The sequence below is a fragment of the Bufo gargarizans genome, chromosome 6, assembly GCF_014858855.1.
Source record: "Bufo gargarizans isolate SCDJY-AF-19 chromosome 6, ASM1485885v1, whole genome shotgun sequence".
In the NCBI taxonomy this organism is placed as follows: domain Eukaryota; kingdom Metazoa; phylum Chordata; class Amphibia; order Anura; family Bufonidae; genus Bufo; species Bufo gargarizans.
Window position 1 is genome coordinate 381,422,416 of NC_058085.1, and position 22,523 is coordinate 381,444,938.

Consider the following 22,523-nt stretch of genomic DNA (forward strand, 5'->3'; position numbering starts at 1 on the left):
CGCTTGTGAGAGCCCTGAAACGGATCTCACAAACGGAAAGCCAAAATGCCAGTATGAAAGTAGCCTTATGCGTGTGGACTCTCCATTCACTCCTAGCGATATGTCACAAACCTTGACATAGGAATACCCTTTTAAGCTATACATACACCTTTCAGCCAGGGCCACTGATTGGACCCTCGGCAAGAATTTACTTGGGCCCCCTGGATCCCGCCTTCCCACACCCTAGCATGCACTCACGCCCTCCACCACAACACACACACACAAAAAATCCACACACCTCGTAGAGTAGTAAACTTTAATAATGATGAGTGGCCACTAGAGGTGTTCCATGACAGTAATGTAAATACTGCCTTTTTTTCTGAAAAGGCAGTGTTTACATTAAAAAGCTTGCAGAGACATGCTATAGACACCAGAACTACTACGTTTAGATGTTGTAGTTCTGGTGACTATAGTGTCCCTTAATATAGAGGGAAAAAAAGAGTCAGCTCAAAAGTATCAAATAAAATGGCTGTATCATTATTCTAAAAATTAAAAAAGCACAACTTCTGACACAAATATATAGTATTTTTCACTTTACTTTTTTTTACAATGTGCAGATAGTACTGTACTACTACTAACCACTCCATCCACCCGTACATACAGGGTAATACAACGCCACATACAGTACAGACCAAAAGTTTGGACACACCTTCTCATTCAAAGAGTTTTCTTTATTTTCATGACTTTGAAAATTGTAGATTCACACTGAAGGCATCAAAACTATGAAGTAACACATGTGGAATTATATACATAACAAAAAAGTGTTAAACAACTGAAAATATGTCATATTCTAGGTTCTTCAAAGTAGCCACCTTTTGCTTTGTTTACTGCTTTGCACACTCTTGGCATTCTCTTGATGAGCTTCAAGAGGTAGTCCCCTGAAATGGTTTTCACTTCACAGGTGTGCCCTGTCAGGTTTAATAAGTGGGATTTCTTGCCTTATAAATGGGGTTGGGACCATCAGTTGCGTTGAGGAGAAGTCAGGTGAATACACAGCTGATAGTCCTTCTGAATAGACTGTTAGAATTTGTATTATGGCAAGAAAAAAGCAGCTAAGTAAAGAAAAACGAGTGGCCATTATTACTTTAAGAAATTAAGGTCAGTCAGTCAGTCCGAAAAATTGGGAAAACTTAAAAAGTAAGGGCTATTTGACCATGAAGGAGAGTGATGGGGTGCTGCGCCAGATGACCTGGCCTCCAAAGTCACCGGACCTGAACCCAATCGAGATGGTTTGGGGTGAGCTGGACCGCAGAGTGAAGGCAAAAGGGCCAACAAGTGCTAAGCATCTCTGGGAACTCCTTCAAGACTGTTGGAAGACCATTTCAGGTGACTACCTCTTGAAGCTCATCAAGAGAATGCCAAGAGTGTGCAAAGCAGTAATCAAAGCAAAAGGTGGCTACTTTGAAGAACCTAGAATATGACATATTTTCAGTTGTTTCACACTTTTTGTTATGTATATAATTCCACATGTGTTAATTCATAGTTTTGATGCCTTCAGTGTGAATCTACAATTTTCATAGTCATGAAAATAAAGAAAACTCTTTGAATGAGAAGGTGTGTCCAAACTTTTAGTCTGTACTGTACCTCTTACATCCAGTGACGTCTCTTTGATGTAGACGTTCTCTTTCCTCATCTTCTCCTTTCAGACTTTCAGACCAGACCACCATTTTTCAGCCATTACTCGTCTCTGCAGTTGGACAAACACAATCTTAGTTTACTACTTTTCCATCATCCTCCCATCTTCTGGACAAATCATCCTACCACCCCCAATACTGTGCCGCTGTGCTCCCCAATACTATACTGCAGAAACAGATAAACCCCCTGATAATAGTAGTACCATGCAGATAGTGCCCTTCAATAATTATTGGCACACAGTGCCCTAAAATAACTGCGCCCAGCAAATAGTGCCCCTGACACTAATAGTGTAAACATAACATCCCCCAAAAATAATTGTGGTAAGCGGATACTGTGCCAAGGTGCTCCCACAGTAATAGTGCTCCCAAAAGTCCTACCAATAGGAATAATTCTCTGCTAGAGTACACATGATAGTAATAGTGCTCCTACAGTGGCCCCAACATGTCCTCACTGTGCCCCAGAAGTAATAATGCTCCCATAGTGCCCATACTAGTAATCATGGTCCCCATAAACCCCCAGTAGTAATAAAGCCTATAATAATGCCCCCCAGTAGTAATAATTCTCCTTATAATGTGCCAGTGCAAAAAATACTCCCTTGTAATGCCCCCAGTTGAGCTAATGGCCCCATAGTGCCCCCATAATGTGCCAGTATAAAATACCCCTATACAGTGCCCCCAGTAAATACCCCCATAGTGCTCCTCTACCCCCTTCTTCCAAGTGCCCCCATAATGTACCAGTATAAAATGCCCCATATATAGTGCCACAGTAGATGCCCTCAGTGTCCCCCATAATTTGCAAGTATAAAATACCCCTTCTTAGTGCTCCCATAGATGACCCCATAGTACTCCTCTCTCCTCTTCCCCATAGTACCCACCATAATGTGCCCCAATATAAAATGCCCCTATACAGAGCCCCCCATATAAAATACCCCTCTATGCGGCCTCCATAGAAGCCCTTATAGTGTTCCTCTCCCCCTTCCCCCATATAAAATACCCCTTCTTTGTGGCCTCAGAATATTCCCCCATAGTTCCCCCAATAATGTGTCAGAAAGAAGTGCCCCCATAGTGCCACCAGATAATGTGCCAGTAAAAAGTGCCACCAATGTGCCAGTAAGACGTGCCCCCATAGATGCCCCCACAGTGCCCCCCAATAATGTGCCAGTAACAAGTGTCCCCATAGATGCCCCCAATCATGTGCCATTAACAAGTACCCCATAGATGCCCCCCAATCATGTGCCAGTAACAATTACACCCATAGATGCCCCCAATCATGTGCCAGTAACAATTACCCCCATAGCTGCCCCCCAATCATGTGCCAGTAATTAGTACCATATAAAAAAAAATAAACACTTATACTTACCTCCATCAGGCTGGCAGTGATGCGATGCAGGCCTCTTCCGGCCTGTATCTCACGCTGTACAGCTCAGGCGGCGCAATGACATCATTGCGCCCCCTGCACTGGCCTCTGACGCCTCTCCCTCCTCTGCCCCGCTGCAGCACATCTACCTGTATCGGTGTCCTGAAGACGGCGATACAGATGACTATGGAGATGAGCGCTTCCACAATGGAAGCGCTCATCTCGCTGTGCCCTGCCGCCGCCCCCCACTTGTCATCAGGGCCGCGCCGCCTGGGGCCATCGCCACATTTTGCCTAATTGGCGGTGCGGCCCTGCTATCGCCCCCTGGAATTTTGCTCCTGGGGCAAAGCCCCCCCCCACGCCTTGCCACTAGCCAGCGGGGCTCAAGATGCAGCTGCCTTGGGCTTCCCAGAAGCAACTGGGCCCGGGCAGCTGCCCCTTTTGCCCCACGTTAAAGACGGCCCTGCTTTCAACAGCTCTCAGCTGAACAGCTAATCCTCTTAGCCTCCCCATACACATGCATGCACAGTTTGACCAATCATACAATGTTCTTAATGGTCACTGTGAAATATGCTACTGCCTGACGCCTCTGACAGCAGTTTATCTCCCTTTTGCCGTGTTAAAATTCAACATGCTTGATTTTTTTTCTCCAAACATAAGTCAAATGAATGTCGGCCAAACAACTTCTACACATTAGAGATTTGGTCGCTTCCCACTAAATTGGCAGGTTTGACTGATCTTTGTGTAATGTGTATGGCCAGCTTCATAGTGTTTAATCATTAAAACTCCAAGCCCTGATAATGAGCACTTTGAAACATGGCTTCTTGGGGAAGAGGACGGAGAATGGCCGCTCCAGGGTCAGGAAACAGCCCTCTAGACATTCATATGCAGCAATAGTACTGGTCATAAGAATTAGTAATAACATGACCTACCCACAAATCCACAAAGGAGAGCAATAATGATGATGATGATGATGATGATGATGATGATGATGAGGACCGCAATAAGAATTTTGAGAATTCTGTATCTGCACCTTGTCAAGACTTTTTCTTGAACCTCTGTCAATAAATATAGAATGTGTTAAGATTCTGCACATAAAGGAACATAAAGGATGCTAAGACTGTAGGAAGAAATGAACTGGCAGGGAGTTAATGTACATTGAAGGATTATTGAGTAACACTATCCACTAGATCAGTGTTTCCCAACCAGTGTGCCTCCAGCTGTTGCAAAACTACAACTCCCAGCATGCCCGCACAGCCAAAGGCTGTCTAGGCATGCTGGGAGTTGTAGTTTTGCAACAGCTGGAGGCACACTGGTTGGGAAACACTGCACTAGATAACTGATAGATTGGTGGTGGTTCAATTACTGAGAACTGAAGAATTGGGGGCCCTGTGCCCCTAAAAATTAATGGATTGGATGATTAAGATTTGGGCTGCCACTTCATTCATCTCTATGGGACAAATGAAGATAGACAAGTACAATGCTCGACTGCCTCCAACAGTCTAATAGAAGAATGGAGCAGTAGTGCACATGCTTGTCCAGCCCTGTATCACCATGATCAGTGGGGCCCCAGTGATCTAACAGCCCTTAACCCATGGATAGGAAATAACTTCTCACTGAAATGACCCTTTAAATGTACAAAGCCATTTGAAAAGCAGACGTGAGGCTGCACTACTGAGGGATTCTGACAACATGTTTACCTCTGATTTCTGTCAGGTACAACAGTGTTTTCACGGAGGCCTTGTGTGCTTCCATCTGCATCAATATTGATGTGTGTACACGTGACTATAATGATGTGCATGCTAAATAAGCACAATGGGGAGGGAATTTATTAAGATTGGCGTTTCATCCTCTGGTCTTAATCTAAAGTGCACAAGTCCCTGGCGTTCTGGTCACCGGAGGTAGCAGCTGGAGAATTCCTGCAATGTTGTAGCTTTACACTGCTCCTGATAGACCAGATCTCCTCTCTGGTTGAGGGCTCCTGCACACAACTGTATCCAGATGCCTTTTTTTTCTCCTGCAGAAACGTCCTATCCTTGTCTGCAAAATGGACAATAACAGGACATTTTTTACGGGCCACAGAACATACTTACGGATGCGGACAGCACACAGGTGTGCTGTCTGCATTGTTTGTGGCTCCATTGAGATGAACGGGTCCGCATCCAATCCACAAAAAATGCGGATCAGATATTGACCAAAACTGAGCCCTGATAGAGGTGGGAGGTCCACTTTATTTGCATGCTTTAGGCTTGGGATATTTTTGCTTCACATTTATTATTGTGTTAATAATTACTGGTGAGGAATCTCAGTCCTTAGGCTCCATTCAGTCGTCCGTAGTGTATTGCGGATCTGCAAATTGTGGATCCGCAATACACCCTGCTGGCACCCTCATAGAACTGCCTATTCTTGTCCGCAATTGCGGACAAGAATGGGACATGTTCTATTTTTTTCCGGAGCCGCGGACCGGAAGTTCGGGTGCGAGCTCCGGAAATGCGGATGCGGAGGGCACATAGTGTGCTCTCTGCATCCATTCTGTCCCCATAGAGAATAAATGGGTCCGCACCCGTTACGCACAGTTGCGGACCCATTCTACGGACGTCTGAATGGACCCTTAAAGGGGTATTGCAGTTCAGTCTCATTCATGTTAATGGAGCTGAGCAGTAGCGAAAATAACCCATAGAAAGCTGTTTTTGGAGAAAAGCATCTATGTTTTAAATCGTGAACAAACTGCCTTGTGCAGGTCCTATGTCTTCAGCAAGAGTCCAGTTATCTAGTAATTACTGCCGTGTCCCAGTGTCTAATGACTGCTTACATGTTTCACGCCTCCTGCTGTTACAGAACTTTTATAATTCTACAGCAAGTGATCAGATAAATCTCCTTGTTCCTGCACAGACCTCGGCTACCAGAAATCAGTGGAGGACCATGTACAGTTTTTCCAATCATGCTTGTAAGCCAACTTACTAAAGAGAGTGTTTTATCTGAACTGACACTGAGAATATGAACCTACCTGGTGCTGCGGGTAAATGACTCTGGGGTGCAGCTCTCCTTATGTCGGCATAAATAATAGTTGCTGCACCTATGGAAAAACAATAGATGATTAATATTGAACCATTGCCACTAGGCCTCATGAACCCAATAGTTGAGGGCCATAGGGCTTCAGGTGGGTTGCTTTTCGGGAAACTGAGTATCCTATACTACGCACAATGGAACATGCTGTGAAATATACTCCAAATTGAATACGAATTTCAAATACAATTGTATGCATGAGGTCTTACCTCAACAGTGTAGGTCAGTGATGGAATGGTTGGATGATTTAGCTTTTAGATTCAAGTAAAGCTGGCCATAAATGTGATGGTAAAGGTTAAAGGAACACTAAAACCTAGAAATAAATGATACAAGTACACAGGAAATAATCTAACCCCCACAGCTTATCAGTCTAAAGCATTTTCTGCATGCTCCTGAAGGAGTCTCGCAGAAAACAGAGAACACATGTATCACGTGTCACTTATAATATTTATCCTTCATTATGGTTTTCCAATTTGTCCATAAAAAAATCTTGGCCGTCCGTGATTTTGGGATAAGTTGTCCAGAAAAAAGAAATTCTGGTTGGCAACCCTGGAGATGTCATCCATCCCAGCCATTTTCAGGAACAGGCATGCCAGCATCATTAAAGAATAGCCTTGGACGAGAGCTTCACTTTAGAATAGTGAGCGTCAAACTGATAGAGTGCCATATACTAATGTGTTAATGTCTCAGGAAGCTGACGCGAAACATGTGTTGGGGTCTCCAGGAGGTGGCACTAGCCGGGTCTGTATTGTGTATATGTTGTGAATCATGTTTTTTATCTAGGTGGAGGAGCCACATGGTTTGATTTTGTATTTATTTATGGTTGTTTTTCTATCCCACCTTTTCCACTACTTGCAATGCTATAACTTGATGTCCCGACGTATTTTGTGCACTCTCTATGTGGTTGTGTCTGTCTTTGCCAATTTATGCATCTATTTATTTGTTTTATGTTTTTTAATAAAGATACATTTTGTATTCTATCTGTGTATATGCTGAGTGTCTGGGTTTGTCCCATCTAGGAGCTGTAATTTGTTAGTAAGCGCCTGAAGATCGGTATTTCTAGGCAGCTACAACTTTTCTGTGGGACAGGAATCGAGAATGATAAAATCTAGCTCTTGAATGGAGTCCGAGGTGTTGGAGGTGGATAGATCTAGCCATCTTTGGAGGTTAATGGCAGTGTAATACTGTCCGAAATCTGGAAGCCCAAGACCACTGTGACATATTTTTTTTTCCTTGAAAGTAGTTTATAGGAAAAAAAAAGAACATCTTCCTAAGAGTATTGAAGAACAGTTTGGGGAAATGCATGGGTAGCATCTGGAAGTAATAAAGTACGGTAATTCTTTCCTCTTGTTTTAAGTTTTTGCGTCCCATCCATGATAGGAAAGGGAAATTCTATTGCAGACACGGGGAGAACATATAAACTCCATGCAGATGTTGTCCTTGGTTGGATTCGAATCTAGGACCCCAACGCTGCAAGGCACCAGTGCTAACCACTGAGCCACCGTGCTGCCCACTCTAGCTCTCATTTCTTATTGGATGTTTTTTTTTTTTTTTTAAGATTTACCTCATTTGCAGTTCTCTCTTTCCCCCCATGCTTGAATCCTACTTCCTGGTTTGTCATGTGTCTGCTGTCCCATCATGCCTTAGGGCAGTGTGATGTGTCAGCAGATCATGTGACACTAACCACGCCCCACATCCTTACCAATGACACTTGGGTGTTCTACATTACAAGGCTGCAATGCAGGACATAACCTACAACAATTGAATATCAAAAAGGATGTGACACGGTGCAGTGGAAGGCTCATAACTTTAGAATAAGGCAGTTTTGATAAATGGTGGTATTTAGGAAAGTGATATAACAGTGATATCTGTTGGGGAAGATACATTTGCAGTGAGCAGGACACCGGTGCAGTGGGTCAGGATATATGTGTAATAGTTTGTGACGCCAATTGCAGCTTGCGCAGGTACTGTAGCAGGGCCCTTTAAGATGTTATAGCTCACGTACCAGGTGAGGAATGCCAGAGGGGGATAATGTCTCTGTGTAGCAGATATGGTAGTGTCAACGGTGTCTCCTACCTGGGTACGGCTGGACGCCTGGATCCTGGCTCACTTGCAATAAATTGAGTGTTGTTAATAGGAGTAATGGAGGAACTTTGGTAATAGTAAATGAGACCCAAACAGGTAATATGATCCAACTTGTCTTTACTGAATGGCAGCTTTAAATCCATACAAGTTACAGCAATAGTCTTGGGTCCCAGCAGGTATTGGCAATATGTGGCAGGAATTTATATCTATTCTGCTTCTGATCATATGCCTAAAGAGTCTGGCAGGTATTTATCTTCTGCTTGTAATGGGCCTGACTAGCTGAGGATGAATTTGGCTTCTCCTGGACTCTGGATATGTACTCACAGCTTGGCTCACAGGGGATGCTTCTTCCTGGAGGCTGGAGATGGCTGCTTTTCTTGTCAACCAGCTGAGGCTGATAACTCAGGCTGGGAAGATGGATCTTGGCCTCCCTGTTGCTGGGAGCTCCTACTAACACAGCCTTCCCCTTGCAGGGAGAGCTGGACAAAAGACTGGCTCTAACTGGTTTTTCCCTCCCTTGCCACAGGGCGTGGGAAACTACACTTCCCTTAAACAGGGGGGAAGAGAACAGAACTGGAATGTTCCATTCTGAATGGCCATAACATTAAAACGATGCCGCCACCTGCTGGTAGACCTGAAACATTACAAAGGAAAATATAACATTTAAAATGGTTTCAACTGCATAGTAGTGAATGACATGAGGAAAACACATCAGCGGACAATATTGTAGCGGGGTAAAAGCGTTAGTAACCCCACTCTGGGATGTTACACATTTACATTAGTGGCACAACCCCTTTCAATGCAACATTCTATACTGAGCCCATCAGCTGACATCCTGCTACAATGGCCAGCACTGGAGATAACTCCAACCCCATTTGTGTAAATCCGTCGATGCCTTGGTCAATGAAACTTGTTTGTTCATCTAGTGATCCTGTCGTTCATGCAGGCACACCAATTATCGTTTCTGGGCAGCAGATCGTTCCGTCTAAACAGTGATCTGCTGCCCAGAAACAATGATTCTATATGGGGACGAGCAATTGCAATAGCGATCCCTCGTCCTCATACTATGAAGGAGATCACTGCATGCAAATGAGTCTGGAAGCAATGCTTCCTTCCTGACAATCGGCTGATATATCGAGACATGTAAACGCGCCTTAAGTGGTTTGACATAGACACTGTCCCCAACACCCTGCAATGCAATTCTGGGGTTACGATATGTTGTCATGACTGCAGGGGGCCTTAAGGATTTGTGTTAGCCTTAGGCCTCATGCACACGGACGTTTTTTTTGCAGTCCGCAAAAACGGTTTCCGTTGTTCCGTGATCCGTGTCCGTTTTTTCTTCCGTGGGTCTTCCTTGATTTTTGGAGGATCCACGGACATGAAAAATGAAAAAAAAAATCTAAGTCAAGTGTGCCTTTGAAATGATAGAAAAAAACCGATCACGGATCACGGACAGGGATGACAATCTTGTGTGCATCCGTGATTTTTCACGGACCCATTGACTTGAATGGGTCCGTGAACTGTTGTCCGTGAAAAAAATAGGACAGGTCATATTTTTTTCACGGACTGGAAACACGGATCACGGATGCGGATGCCAAACGGTGCATTTTCCGATTTTTCCACGGACCTATTGAAAGTCAATGGGCCCGCGGAAAAAAACGGAACAACGCGGATGCTCACAACGGTCGTGTGCATGAGGCCTTAGGCTGGGTTCACATTACTGTTTCTATTTCCGTTTTGTCAAAAAAAGAAAAAAGGATCCTGCGCATCTGTTATGCACATTTTGCACCTGTTTTAGCGATTTCTGTCTGAGAACCATTTTTTTTTAATGGAAAAAAACAGTCCTACACGCAGTACAGTTTTTTTTTATACAGGATCATTTTGTTCAGTTTTTCTGATGGATCTGAAAAACGGAAAATAAAGCGATGATGTGACTCTAGCCTTAGGCCTCATGCACACGACCGTTGTGTGCATCCGTGTCCGTTGTTCCGTTTTCTGTGATTTTCTGCGGACCCATTGACGTTTGTCATTTGCAACCGTGATCCGTGTTTCCTGTCCGTCAAAAAAAATGTCCAATTTCCTGTCCAATTTTTTTGACGGACAACGGTTCACGGGCTGTCTGTGGCCGGTTGGACGCTCCTCTTACTGGTAAGTGAAAGGTCTGTGCTATAAGCAATGCGCCGCACAGACCTTTCACTTACCAGTAGGAGGAGCACCCGGCCGGTCACAGACAGCGCAGGTAAGTATAATGCTTCTAAAATTGCTAAGTAACCATGGCAACCAGGACTGCAGTAGCGTCCTGGTTGCCATGGTTACCGATCGGAGCCCCAGCGATTAAACTGGGACTCCGATCGGAACTCTCTGCTGCCACCAATGATGGGGGGGGATTTTAATTAGGGGGGGGAGGGGAGGCCGCACTGGCCACCAATGAATTTTATACAGGGGAGCCGGGGGGGCCGCACTGGCCACCAATGAATTTAATACAGGGGAGGGAGGGAGGGGGGCCGGGGGTGGGCCGCACTGGCCACCAATGAATTTAATACAGGGGAGGGAGGGAGGGGGGGCCGCACTGGCCACCAATGAATTTAAAACTGGGGAGGGAGGGGGGTCTGCCCCCTGCTGCCTGGCAGCACCTGATCTCTTACAGGGGGCTATGATATGCACAATTAACCCCTCAGGTGCGGCACCTGAGGGGTTAATTGTGCGGACCACATCCCCCTGTAAGAGATCGGATGCTGCCAGGCAGCAGGGGGCAGACCCCCCTCCCTCCCCAGTTTTAAATTCATTGGTGGCCAGTGCGGCCCCCCCTCCCTCGGTAACCATGGCAACCAGGACGCTACTGCAGTAGCTAATTGTGCGGATCACATCCCCCTGTAAGAGATCGGATGCTGCCAGGCAGCAGGGGGCAGTCATGTACACAGTTCTCAGTATTATCTAACTTGAAGCGTCCCCATCCCCATGGGAACGCCTCTGTGTTAGAATGTACTGTCGGAGCTGAGTTTTCACAATGTAACTCAAATCCGACGGTATATTCTAACATAGAGGCGTTCCCATGGTGATGGGGCACGCTTCAAGTTAAAATATACCATCGGATTGGAGAAAACTCCGATAGGCACTCCTGACTTTACATTGAAAGTCAATGGGGGACGGATCCGTTTGCAATTGCACCATATTGTGTCAACGTCAAACGGATCCGTCCCCATTGACTTGCATTGTAAGTCAGGACGGATCCGTTTGGCTCCGCACGGCCAGGCGGACACCAAAACGACTTTTTTTTTAACTTTCCTTCATGTCTGGTGATCCTCCAAAAATCACGGAAGAAAAAACGGACAAGGATCACGGAACAACAGAACCCCGTTTTGCGTACCGTGAAAAAATACTGTCGTGTGCATGAGGCCTTAGGCTGATTGACATACTGTAATACACTTTAATGTAGAAGTATTGCAGTGTATTATAGTATTCGACTGGTCAAGTGTTCAAGTCCCTTAGTGAGGCTGAAAAAGTGTGCAAAAAAATTACAATAAAATGTGCAAAAATATTAAAATATAAAATAAAAAAATCAGGAACAAAAACACATTTTGAAAAAAAACTTAACATTTTTGTAACAATAATGAAAAAAATATGTTTGTAATCATGGTGTTCTTCATTACCTGCTCTATAAAACTAATACTTTATTTACCCCACAAAGTTAACTTTGAACTGTTAACAAGAGCAAAATGGAATTAAAATTGTCAAACAGTCATATACTGTATATCCCAATAAAAACTTTTTTTTTTATTTATTTTTTTATTGCTGGTTCTATGGCACTGTACTGTCAGAAAAATCTTGCACAGCACCAAAACATTACAAGCCCCTTAAAAGTGACTTTTTTATGTCGTATTCATCTTGCGGAAATTTGGACATTTTAAGGGTTTGGTTTTTTTCACATCTTTTTGCAAATTAAAAATAATGTTTGTAAATTTCAAAACAGAAAAAAAAAGTGTATTTTTGTATGTTTTACACACAGAAATTCCACTATACTATTGCTAAAACTAATAAATATATATATATTTTTTTTTTTATGAACAAAAAAAGGGCAGGATGTTTGTATTGGTGTGTACATAGTCGGCTGTACTATTGTTAATATTAGTAACTATTGCTATAAATTTTTAATTTTAGTTTTGCTCTTTTTATTATTTTAGTTTTTTTATAAATTATTTTTCTTTTTACTTTGTATTTTTTTTAAGTGAATTATCCCTTTTCTGCCACTGTAAAGGCAGTTAAAAGGTTAATTCACTGCCTTCAGACTGACAGTTAATTTTATAGCCAGCAGGTGGCGCTCTTACATAAGAGAGAACGCTCCGTGCTGGCTTTTACATTTTACACTGTGTTAGATGCTTTCTGCAAGGATCTATCACTGCCTGATCGCTCCCACTGGTCTTGGTAATTCTCCCTGTGATTGCAGATGTCTAGTGATAGCATGGTCACAGTGATCTGCAGCAGCATGGGCCGCCGGCAGATCGCGATGTAACCCGACAATTTTATACGCCGGGTTACAGATAGGAGCCTACCACCTTGATGTATAAAGTCATGCGGCGGTAGGGAAGTGGTTAAAAATACAAACTGAAAATCTGAATTTGGAATTGTACTGATCAGCAGAAAAAAAAGTAAGTAGCGCATTATTTATGTCGCATGATGAATGGATAAAATTTTTTTATGTAAAACAACATGGCAAAATTCATTTTTTTCATACCCCATAAAGAGTTAATAAAGTTTTATGCAACAGAAATGTTATTAATTGAAAAAAAGTCTTCAGCAAAAAAAAAAAAAAAGACCCTTTTATAGCTATACCAACGAGAAAACAAAAAAAATTACGGTATGACTTTTAAAATGCATCTTTGAAAACGGGGAAAAAAATAGTTCTCCCTTTTAAAGTGTAACTGTCATTCTTTTTTATTTTTGTAATGTAATATACTTTCATTACTGAAATCGTACATTTCTATTAGAAAAATAGCTGTAAAGTGGCCCATTTCGAGCCTTAGCAACGCTCCTCTGTCTTCTGTTTACATAACAGTGAGTGTTAGGCTACTTTCACACTCGCGTTCGGAGCGGATCCGTCTGGTGTCTGCACAGACGGATCCGCTCCTATAATGCAAACGCTTAGATCCGTTCAGAACGGATCTGTTTGCATTACCATGAACAAAAAAATAAAAATTATTATTATATATTTTTTTATGTTCATGATAGTGCAAACGGATCCGTTTTGACTTTACATTGAAAGTCAATGAGGGACGGATCCGTTTGAAAATTGAGCCATACTGTGTCAACTTCAAACGGATCCGTCCCCATTGACTTACATTGTAAGTCTGGACGGATCCGTTTACCTCCGCACGGCCAGGCGTTGCGTGGAAAACACACAATATAGAGCTTTCTGCTGTTTTCATGCAACGCACAAGTGATGCGTGAAAATCAACGCTCATGTGCACAGCCCCATAGAAATGAATGGGTCCGGATTCAGTGCGGGTGCAATGCGTTCACCTCACGCATTGCACCCGCGCGGAAAACTCACCTGTGTGAAAGGGGCCTTAAAATAGCCATCTCCTGCTCCTTCTGAAGGCATATATTAAACATTAGCTAGGATCACTTTCTCTGTTTTACTTTGGTCAAGGTTAGAGAAGACAGTTCTGTCAGTTGTCATATGACTAGTTGCTCCAGAGTCTATGCACCAAGCATGTTTTGATGGACTTGAATTAATAATAAATGCAGCTTCAGGACTTGGAGTGTTACTTTCTTCACTGACAGCACATTTATTAGTCTGCCCTTTTAGCTGCTCATTGTAGCTTTCAGAAGACCTGGCTCATGCAAACAACCGTGATCGGCCCAGGAATCCATGTCCCGGTCCATGTTTTGCAGAGCTGACATACGGACATGGAAAGTAAACTGTGCTATTCACATCCGTGTGTCAGTTCCACAATACATAGAACAAGTCCTATTCTGGTACTCAAAATGCGGACCTCAAATTCATAAAACTTACCGGTAATAAGACTGCAAAAAAATGTAAATGGGACACAATGATATCCTTATTTAGCTGGTCCGCGACTTTCATACCACAAAATGGATATGGTAGTGTGCATAAGGTTTTGGGCCCAAAAAGGTGTGACAGGTGAGTTGTATGATATTGGGGTGTCATTGACATTCATTATATTTATTACATCTTACCCTCTTCAGCAGAACGTGCCTTGGGTGAATGTCCATGATTTTTCTTGAAGTTCACTTTAGCATAAGTCATTGTCTCCATACTATTCACAAGTATCAATGTGCAGTTGTTAAAAACAGAGTGAAATAGTGATTTCCTAAAAAACAGAGAAGATATTTATTCTTCAGAGCATGGATCCAAACAAATATATGAAGCGAGATACTGTATATGAAGTACAGTGGATATACAAAGTCTACACATCCCTGTTAAAATGTCAGGTTTCTGTGCTGTAAAAAAAATGAGACAAAGATAAATCATTTCAGAACTTTTTCCACCTTTAATGTGACCTATAAACTGTAAAACTCAATTGAAAAACAAACTGAAATCTTTTAGGTGGAGGGAAGAAAACAAAAAAAAACTAAAATAATGTGGTTGCATAAGTGTGCACACCCTCTTATAACTGGGGATGTAGCTGTGTTCAGAATTAAGCAATCACATTCACAATCCTGGTAAATAGGAGTCAGCATACACCTGCCATCATGTAAAGTGCTTCTGATTTACCCCAAATAAAGTTTCGCTGCTCTAGTTGGTCTTTCCTGAAATTTTCTTAGTCGCATCAGACAGCAAAATCCATGGTCCACAGAGAGCTTCCAAAGCATCAGGGGGATCTCATTGTTAGAAGGTATCAGTCAGGAGAAGGGGACAAAAGAATTTCCAAGGCATTAGATCAGGGGCGTAACGATCGCGGTCGCAGGGAGTGCGACTGCGACCGGGCCCGGCGGGGGGAGGGGCCCGCTGTACTAACATGTAATGAAGCGCTGTGACGGGGCCCAGCACGAAGTACAGTGACAATGCCGGGCCCCCATCAGGGCGCTCCATTACATGTTTAATATGAAGCAAGGTGGGGGAGGTTTGCGCAGAGGGGGGGGAGGAGGAAGAGGGGGGACGCGCGCACTCACTCACATACAGTCCGCCCGGCATTTCTTGTCACTGCCGGGCTGTATCCAGATCATCAGTGAAGCAGGAGCTCTAGAGCTCCCTCTGCTGGCCGCACATCGCGCTGCTGGCTGTGGGAGGAGCTCTGAAGGCCCGGGAAACTGCCTTCAGCACAGCCAGCAGTGCGATGTGAGTGTGGCAGCGCAACATCAGGGAAGAGGGTAAGTATGTGTTTTTTTCTTTTCCTAACACTGCAGACTGGGGGCAAAGGGGAAGGGGGTTGATGGGCACAACTAGAGTGAGGGGGCACAAAAGTGGGCATCTCTACTGAGGGGGCACCTATTATGTCATAACTACTGTGAGGGGGGCACATATAAAGGCATAACTATGAGGGGGCACATATATCAACTACTGTGAGGGGGGCACATAATCTAGCATAACCACTGTGAGCTGCACATATGTGGGCATATTTAATGTGAGGGGCACATAATCTGGCATAACCACTGTAGGGGGGGCACATATCTGGTCATAACTACTGTGAGGGGCACATAATCTGGCATAACTACTGTGAGGGGTAACATATCTGGCCATATCCACTGTGAGGGGCACATATCTGGGCATAACCACTGTGAGCGGGCACATATCTGGGCAAACCCCTGTGAGCGGGCACATATCTGGGCATATCCACTGTGAGGGGGAACATATCTGGGAATAACTACTTTGAGGGGGCACATATCTGGCATAAATACCGTGAGGGGGCACATATTTGGCATAACTACTGTTAGGGGGCACATATTTGGCATAACTACTGTGAGGGACACATATCTGGGCATAACTACTGTGACAGGAACAAAGGTAGGCATAACTGCTGTGAGGGGCCACAAGAAGGACATAACTTTTGTGAAGGGACCACAAGGTGGGCTTAATTACTGTGAAAGGCCACAAGGTGGGCATTAGTACTGTGAGGGGCCACAATGTAGACATTAGTACTGTGCGGTTGCACTTAGGGGAAATGTCCTAAATTACCCTGCTATACATTGGCATAGCTCAGTCTACCAGGCCAGCACAGCGCCCCCTGCTGGTAGTTTCATAGGGGCAGTCACCATCCCTTCCTTATGTGATTATTCTTTTTTTCTCTATCACCACAGGAACCTTGTTCTGGATCCAGCGGACATCACGCCAACGCCAGAGACACCCTGGATGAGGTAGGACCAGATTTTATTAGGACTGGGTGAGTGTAGCCATGCATTGGGCTTAGGGCTCTTTAACACGAGCGGATCCCGTGTGGCTAAACTGCTGTGTGAAAGACAGCCAAGCCCCGCTCCGGACAGTAGAGACACTGAGTAGTAACATGATTGATAATGCTCTTTGCCTCTCTGTGATCGTTTTGCTACAAAATCACGGTGACAACTTTATCTCATTGTGATTTTGTAGTAAAAAGGTCACAGAGAGGCACGGAGCTGTCTCTGCTGTCCGGAATGGGGCTTGGCTCTCATTCACGCAGCGGACTAGCCGCACGGGAAAGAGCCCTTAGTAAGAAATTCTGCCGCTTCTTTGTATAAATGGGGGGGGGGGGGCCCGATCCAAAGTTTGCACTGGGGCCCATAAAACTCTAGTTACGCCACTGCATTAGATCTATCATGGAACACAGTGAAGACAGTCATCATCAAGTGGAGAAAATATGGCACAACAGTGACATGACCAAGAACTGGACGTCCCTCCAAAACTGATCAAAAGACAAGAAGAAAACTGGTCTGGGAGGCGACCCAGAGGCCTACAGCAACATTAGAGGAGCTGCAGGAATATCTGGCAAGTACTGGCTGTGTGGTACATGTGACAACAATCTCCCGTATTCTTCATATGTCTGGGCTATGGGGTAGAGTGGCAAGACGAAAGCCTTTTCTTACTAAGAAAACCATCCAAGCCAGGCTACATTTAGCAAAAACACATCTGAAGTCTCCCAAAAGCATGTGGGAAAAGGTGTTATGGTCTGATGAAACCAAGGTTGAACTTTTTGTCCATAATTCCAAAAGATATGTTTGGCGCAAAAACAACACTGCACATCACCAAAAGAACACCATCCCCACAGTGAAGCATGGTGGTGGCAGCATCATGCCAAGGGGCTGTTTTTCTTCAGAACTGGGGCCTTAGTTAAGCTAGAGGGAATTATGAACAGTTCCAAATACCAGTCAACATTGGCACAAAACCTTCAGGCTTCTGCTAGAAAGCTGAACATGAAGAGGAACTTCATCTTTCAGCATGACAACGACCCAAAGCATACATCCAAATCAACAAAGGAATGGCTTCATCAGAAGAAGATAACAATTTTGGAATGGCCCAGCCAGAGCCCAGACCTGAATCCGATTAAAAAATCTGTGGGGGGATCTGAAGAGGGTTGTGCCCAGGAGATGCCCTCGCAATCTGACAGATTTGGAGTGTTTTTGCAAAGAAGAGTGGGCAAATCTTGCCAAGTCAAAATGTGCCATGCTGATAGACTCATACCCAAAAAGACTGAGTGCTGTAATAAAATCAAAAGGTGCTTCAACAAAGTATTAGGCCTCTTTCACACGGGTGTTGCGGGAAAATGTGCGGGTGCGTTGCGGGAACATGCACGATTTTTCCGTGCAAGTGCAAAACATTGTAATGCGTTTTGCACTCGCGTGAGAAAAATCAGTGTTCTGTAGATTGTATTATTTTCCCTTATAACATGGTTATAAGGGAAAATAATAGCATTCTGAATACAGACTTCTAAGTAAAATAGCGCTGGAGGGGTTAAAAAAATAAAATAAATAATTTAACTCGCCTTAATCCACTTGATTGCGCAGCCGGCATCTCTTCTGTCTTCTTTCTTTGCTGTGTGCAGGACCTGTGGTGACGTCACTCCGGTCATCACATGGTCCATCACATGATCCATCACCATGGTAAAAGATGGTAATAATAATGATCGGGTCTCCATCCCGATCGTCTCCTAGCAACTGTGCGTGAATATCGCACCGCATCGGCACTTGCTTGCGGATGCTTGCGATTTTCACACAACCCCATTCATTTCTATGGGGCCTGCGTTACGTGAAAAACGCAGAATATAGAGCATGCTGCGATTTTCACACAACACACAAGTGATGCGTGAAAATCACTGCTCGTGTGCACAGCCCCATAGAAATGAATGGGTCGGGATTCAGTGCGGGTGCAATGCGTTCAACTCACACATCGCATCCGTGCAGAATACTCGCCCGTGTGAAAGGGGCCTTAGTTTAGGGGCTCATGCACACAACCGTATGCCCTCCGAGACATAAGGTCTGTGAGCATGCCATATGTCCCGGAGCGGCATACATCGTGCACACGGGAGCGCACAGCATCATAGTGCGGGACAATAGCGCCGGCGGCGGCCTGATGCGCACAGCATCATAGTAACGTATGATGCTGTGCGCTCCCGTGCACACGATGTATGCCGCTCCGGCACATATGGCCTGCTCACAAACCATATGTCTCGGAGGGCATACGGTCGTGTGCATGATCCCTAAGGGTGTGCACACTTATGCAACCATATTATTTTATTTTTATATTTTTTCTTCCCTCTACCTAAAAGATTTCAGTTTGTTTTTCAATTAAGTGGTACATTAAAGGTAGAAAAAGTTCTGAAATGATTTGTCTTTGTCTCATTTTTTTACATCACAGAAAACTGACATTTTAACAGGGGTGTGTAGACTTTTTATATCCACTGTAGATACTAAAAATATTTCCAAGAGTGGATAAACCTTGTCCATTCTGATGCTATCTTCTAATGGTTATCAAGTCTCTTTGACTTTTACATATTTTGTGTGTTTAAATTCATCATTACCACCATTTTCAGTATCTTGCTTACTGTCAGATAATGTTTTTTTTTTGCTTGCGGTCCGGAGGCACGGAAAGAGAAACCCCACAGAAGCAATCCTTCCGGATTTCGGACCCATTCAAGTGAATGGGTCCGCATCTTTGATACTGTGTGCACATGGCCGGTGCCCGTATATTTTGAGGACCCGTATGTTTGCGGGCCACAATAAAGGCATGGCCGGGCAGCGGCCGTGTGCATGAGCCCTTAAAAGGTTGTATATTGATGACCTATCCGCAGGATAGGTCATCAGTATCAGATTGATGGGGGGTCTCAATCCCGGCACCCCCTCCGACCCGCTGTTTGAAGAGGAGACGGTGCTAGTGCAATCGCTACTTTTGCTACCTGTGCGTCTTCCTGCTTGCAGCAATATTGCAGTGTAATTACAATTCTACATCCTATTCAAGTAAATGGAAAGACAAATAAGGACTACAAATAGCAGCACACTACTTTATGCACAAATGCAAACATTGAAAACATAATTAATGTAAACTGCATTACTGCTATATTGACTATATGAAAATTTAAAGCTATGTCGAGCCACGGTGACTGTTTGTAGTCCTTGTATGTCTTTGCATTGCAGTCATGGTATTACAGTGTGTAATACACTTACAGACAATGCATTACAATACAGATGTATTGTAATACTTTGTAGAGGGGATCAGACCCCCAAAAGCTGAAGTCCCATAGTGAGACAAAAAATAAGGTAAAAAAATAAGTTAAATAAAAAGGGTTTTACATAATTAAAAAAACATAAATGTTTTAAGTAAAAAAAAAACAAAAAAACCCCACCAATTTCCCATAATTAAGTTATAAAAAAAATAGGAAAAAATAGGAAAAAAGGAAAAGTAGACATACATATTAGGTATCGCCGTGTCCGTATCGACTGGCTCTATAAAAATATCACAGGATACAGACCTGTCAAGTGAACCCCATAAAAAAAATAAAAACAGTGCCAACACAGCCATTTTGTAGTCACCTTTCCTCACAAAAAGTGTAATACCAAAATGGTACCAATCAAACCATCATCTCATCCAACAAAAATTAAGACAAAAACTAAGACAATCGCTCAAAAAATTAAAAAAATATGGCTCTCAGAAAATGGCAACACAAAAACAAGATTTTATTATGTTAAAAAATTATTTGACTGTAAAACTTAACAAAAATAATAGACACATTAGGTATCGCTGCATCCGTAACTACCTGCTCCATAAAAATATCACATCATATACCCTGTCAGGTGAACGCTGTAAAAAAATAAAGATAAAAACAATGCCAAAACAGCCATTTTCTGGTCACATTTCCTCACAAAACGTGTCATACCAAGTGATCAAAAAGTCGCATGTACCCTAAAATGGTACCAATCAAACAGTCATCTCATCCCGCAAAAAAATAAAAAAAATGAGACCCTACCTAAGACAATCGCTCAAAAAATTCATAAAAATATGGCTCTCAGAAAATGGCAACACAAAAACAAAATAGTTTTCTTGTCAAAAATGCTTTTACTGTGTAAAACTTAACAAAAATAATAGCCATATTAGGTATCGCAATGTCTGTAACAACCTGCCCTATAAAAATATCACATGATATTCCCCATAGGGTGAATGCAGTAAAAAAAAAAATAATACTGTGCCAAAACAGCCATTTTTTTCACCTTGCCTCACAAAAAGTGTCATACCAAGTGATCAAAAAGTCATATATACCCCAAAATAGTAGCAATCAAACCATCACCTTATCCCGCAAAAATTTACCTGCACATAAGACAATCACTCAAAAAATAAAAAAACAATGGCGCCCATAAACCAATCTATCAAAATCAGTGCTGCAAAAGCCATATGGCGCTCCTTCCATTCTGAGTCCTGCCATGTCCCCCTACAGCAGTTTACCACCACATATGGGGTGTTGCTGTATTCAGGAGAAAATGGATAGCAAATTATGGGGTGCTTTTTCTCCTGTTACCCCTTATGAAAATGAAAAATTTGGGGCTAAAGTGACATTTTATTAGAAGAAATTAAACTTCTTATTTGCATAGCCAAGTGAGTATAAATTCCATAAAATGCTTATGGGGTTGAAATGCTCAGTACACCCTTTAATACATTATTTTAGTATTGTTTCCAAAACAGTGTCACTTTTTGAGGGTTTCCACTGTAAGTCAGGATCTCTTCAAATACAGAATGGTGCCCAAAACCATTCCAGCAAAATCTGACTCCAAAACCATATGGCGTTCCTTTTTTTCTGACCACTACCCTGTGCCTCTACAGCAGTTTCCTACCACATATAGGGTATTTCTGTAAACTGCAGAATCGAAGTAATGCATATTGAGGTTTATTTTGATGTTAACCCTTACTGTGTTGCAAGAAAATATTGATTAACATGAGAAATCTCCCAAAAAATGAAAATTTGAAATTTCGCCTCCATTTTTCTTGAATTCTTGTGGAATGCCTCTCTAGGTTAACAAAGGTTGTAACATCAGTTTTGAATAATTTGAGGGGTCTAGTTTCTAAAATGAGGTCATTTATGGGTGGTTTCCATTACAAAAGCCCCTCAAAATCACTTTATGACTGAATTAGTGATTAAAAAAAATGGTTTTGGAAATTTTGTTGGAAATTCTAATGTCCTAAAAAAATATAATGCCATTTAAAAAATGATGCCAACATAAAGTAGACATATGGGGAATGATGACTGATAACTATTTTATGAGGCATTACTATCTGTCTTAAAAGTAGAGAAATTCTAATTTAGAAAATGTTTTGTTTTTCAAAATTTTGGGTACATTTGGGTTTTTGTTCTTTAATAAATAAAGGTGAAATATATCAACTCAAATTTACCACTGTCATGAAGTACAATGTGTCACGAGAAAACAATCTCTGAATGGTTTGGATAAGTAAAAGCGTTCCAATGTTATTACCACGTAAAGTGACACATGTCAGATTAGCAAAAAATGGCCTGGGCAGGAGGGTGAAAACTGACCCAGGGTAGAAAGGGTTAAAGCCACCTGCACACGGGTGCACCCACATAAGATCCACATGAATTTCTGTATAGATTTCTGTGCGTTTTTTGTAGCATATCCGCACCAAAATCTGTTCACACGAGCGAGATTTCCGCGCGGGTGCAATGCGGGAGGTGAACGCATTGCACCCGCACTGAATCTGGACCCATTCATTTCTATGGGGCTGTGTACATGAGCGGTGATTTTGTGAAAATCGCAGCATGCTCTATATTGTGTGTTTATCACGCAAAGCAGGCCCCATAGAAGTGAATGGGGCTGAGTGAAAATCGCATGCATCCCTAAGCAAGTGCGGATGCGGTGCGATTTTCACGCATGGTTGCTAGGTGACAGTCTATTCACTGTATTATTTTCCC

General features: G+C 43.0%; 1 protein-coding gene across 2 annotated transcripts in view; it reads right to left on the bottom strand.

The window, feature by feature from the left end:
* The window catches only part of LOC122942418 (killer cell lectin-like receptor subfamily B member 1B allele B), a 104,930-nt gene that overhangs the window by 77,303 nt on the left and 5,104 nt on the right, over window positions 1-22,523 (bottom strand). For both annotated transcript variants that reach the window (XM_044300031.1, XM_044300030.1), the window contains exons 2-4: window positions 14,380-14,513; window positions 6,038-6,106; window positions 3,963-4,088 (exon numbers count right to left, since the gene is read on the bottom strand). In XM_044300031.1, coding sequence (XP_044155966.1) covers window positions 3,963-4,088; window positions 6,038-6,106; window positions 14,380-14,458 — 274 coding nt within the window. In that variant the 5' untranslated portion in view covers window positions 14,459-14,513. The remainder of the gene's footprint in view (window positions 1-3,962; window positions 4,089-6,037; window positions 6,107-14,379; window positions 14,514-22,523) is intronic.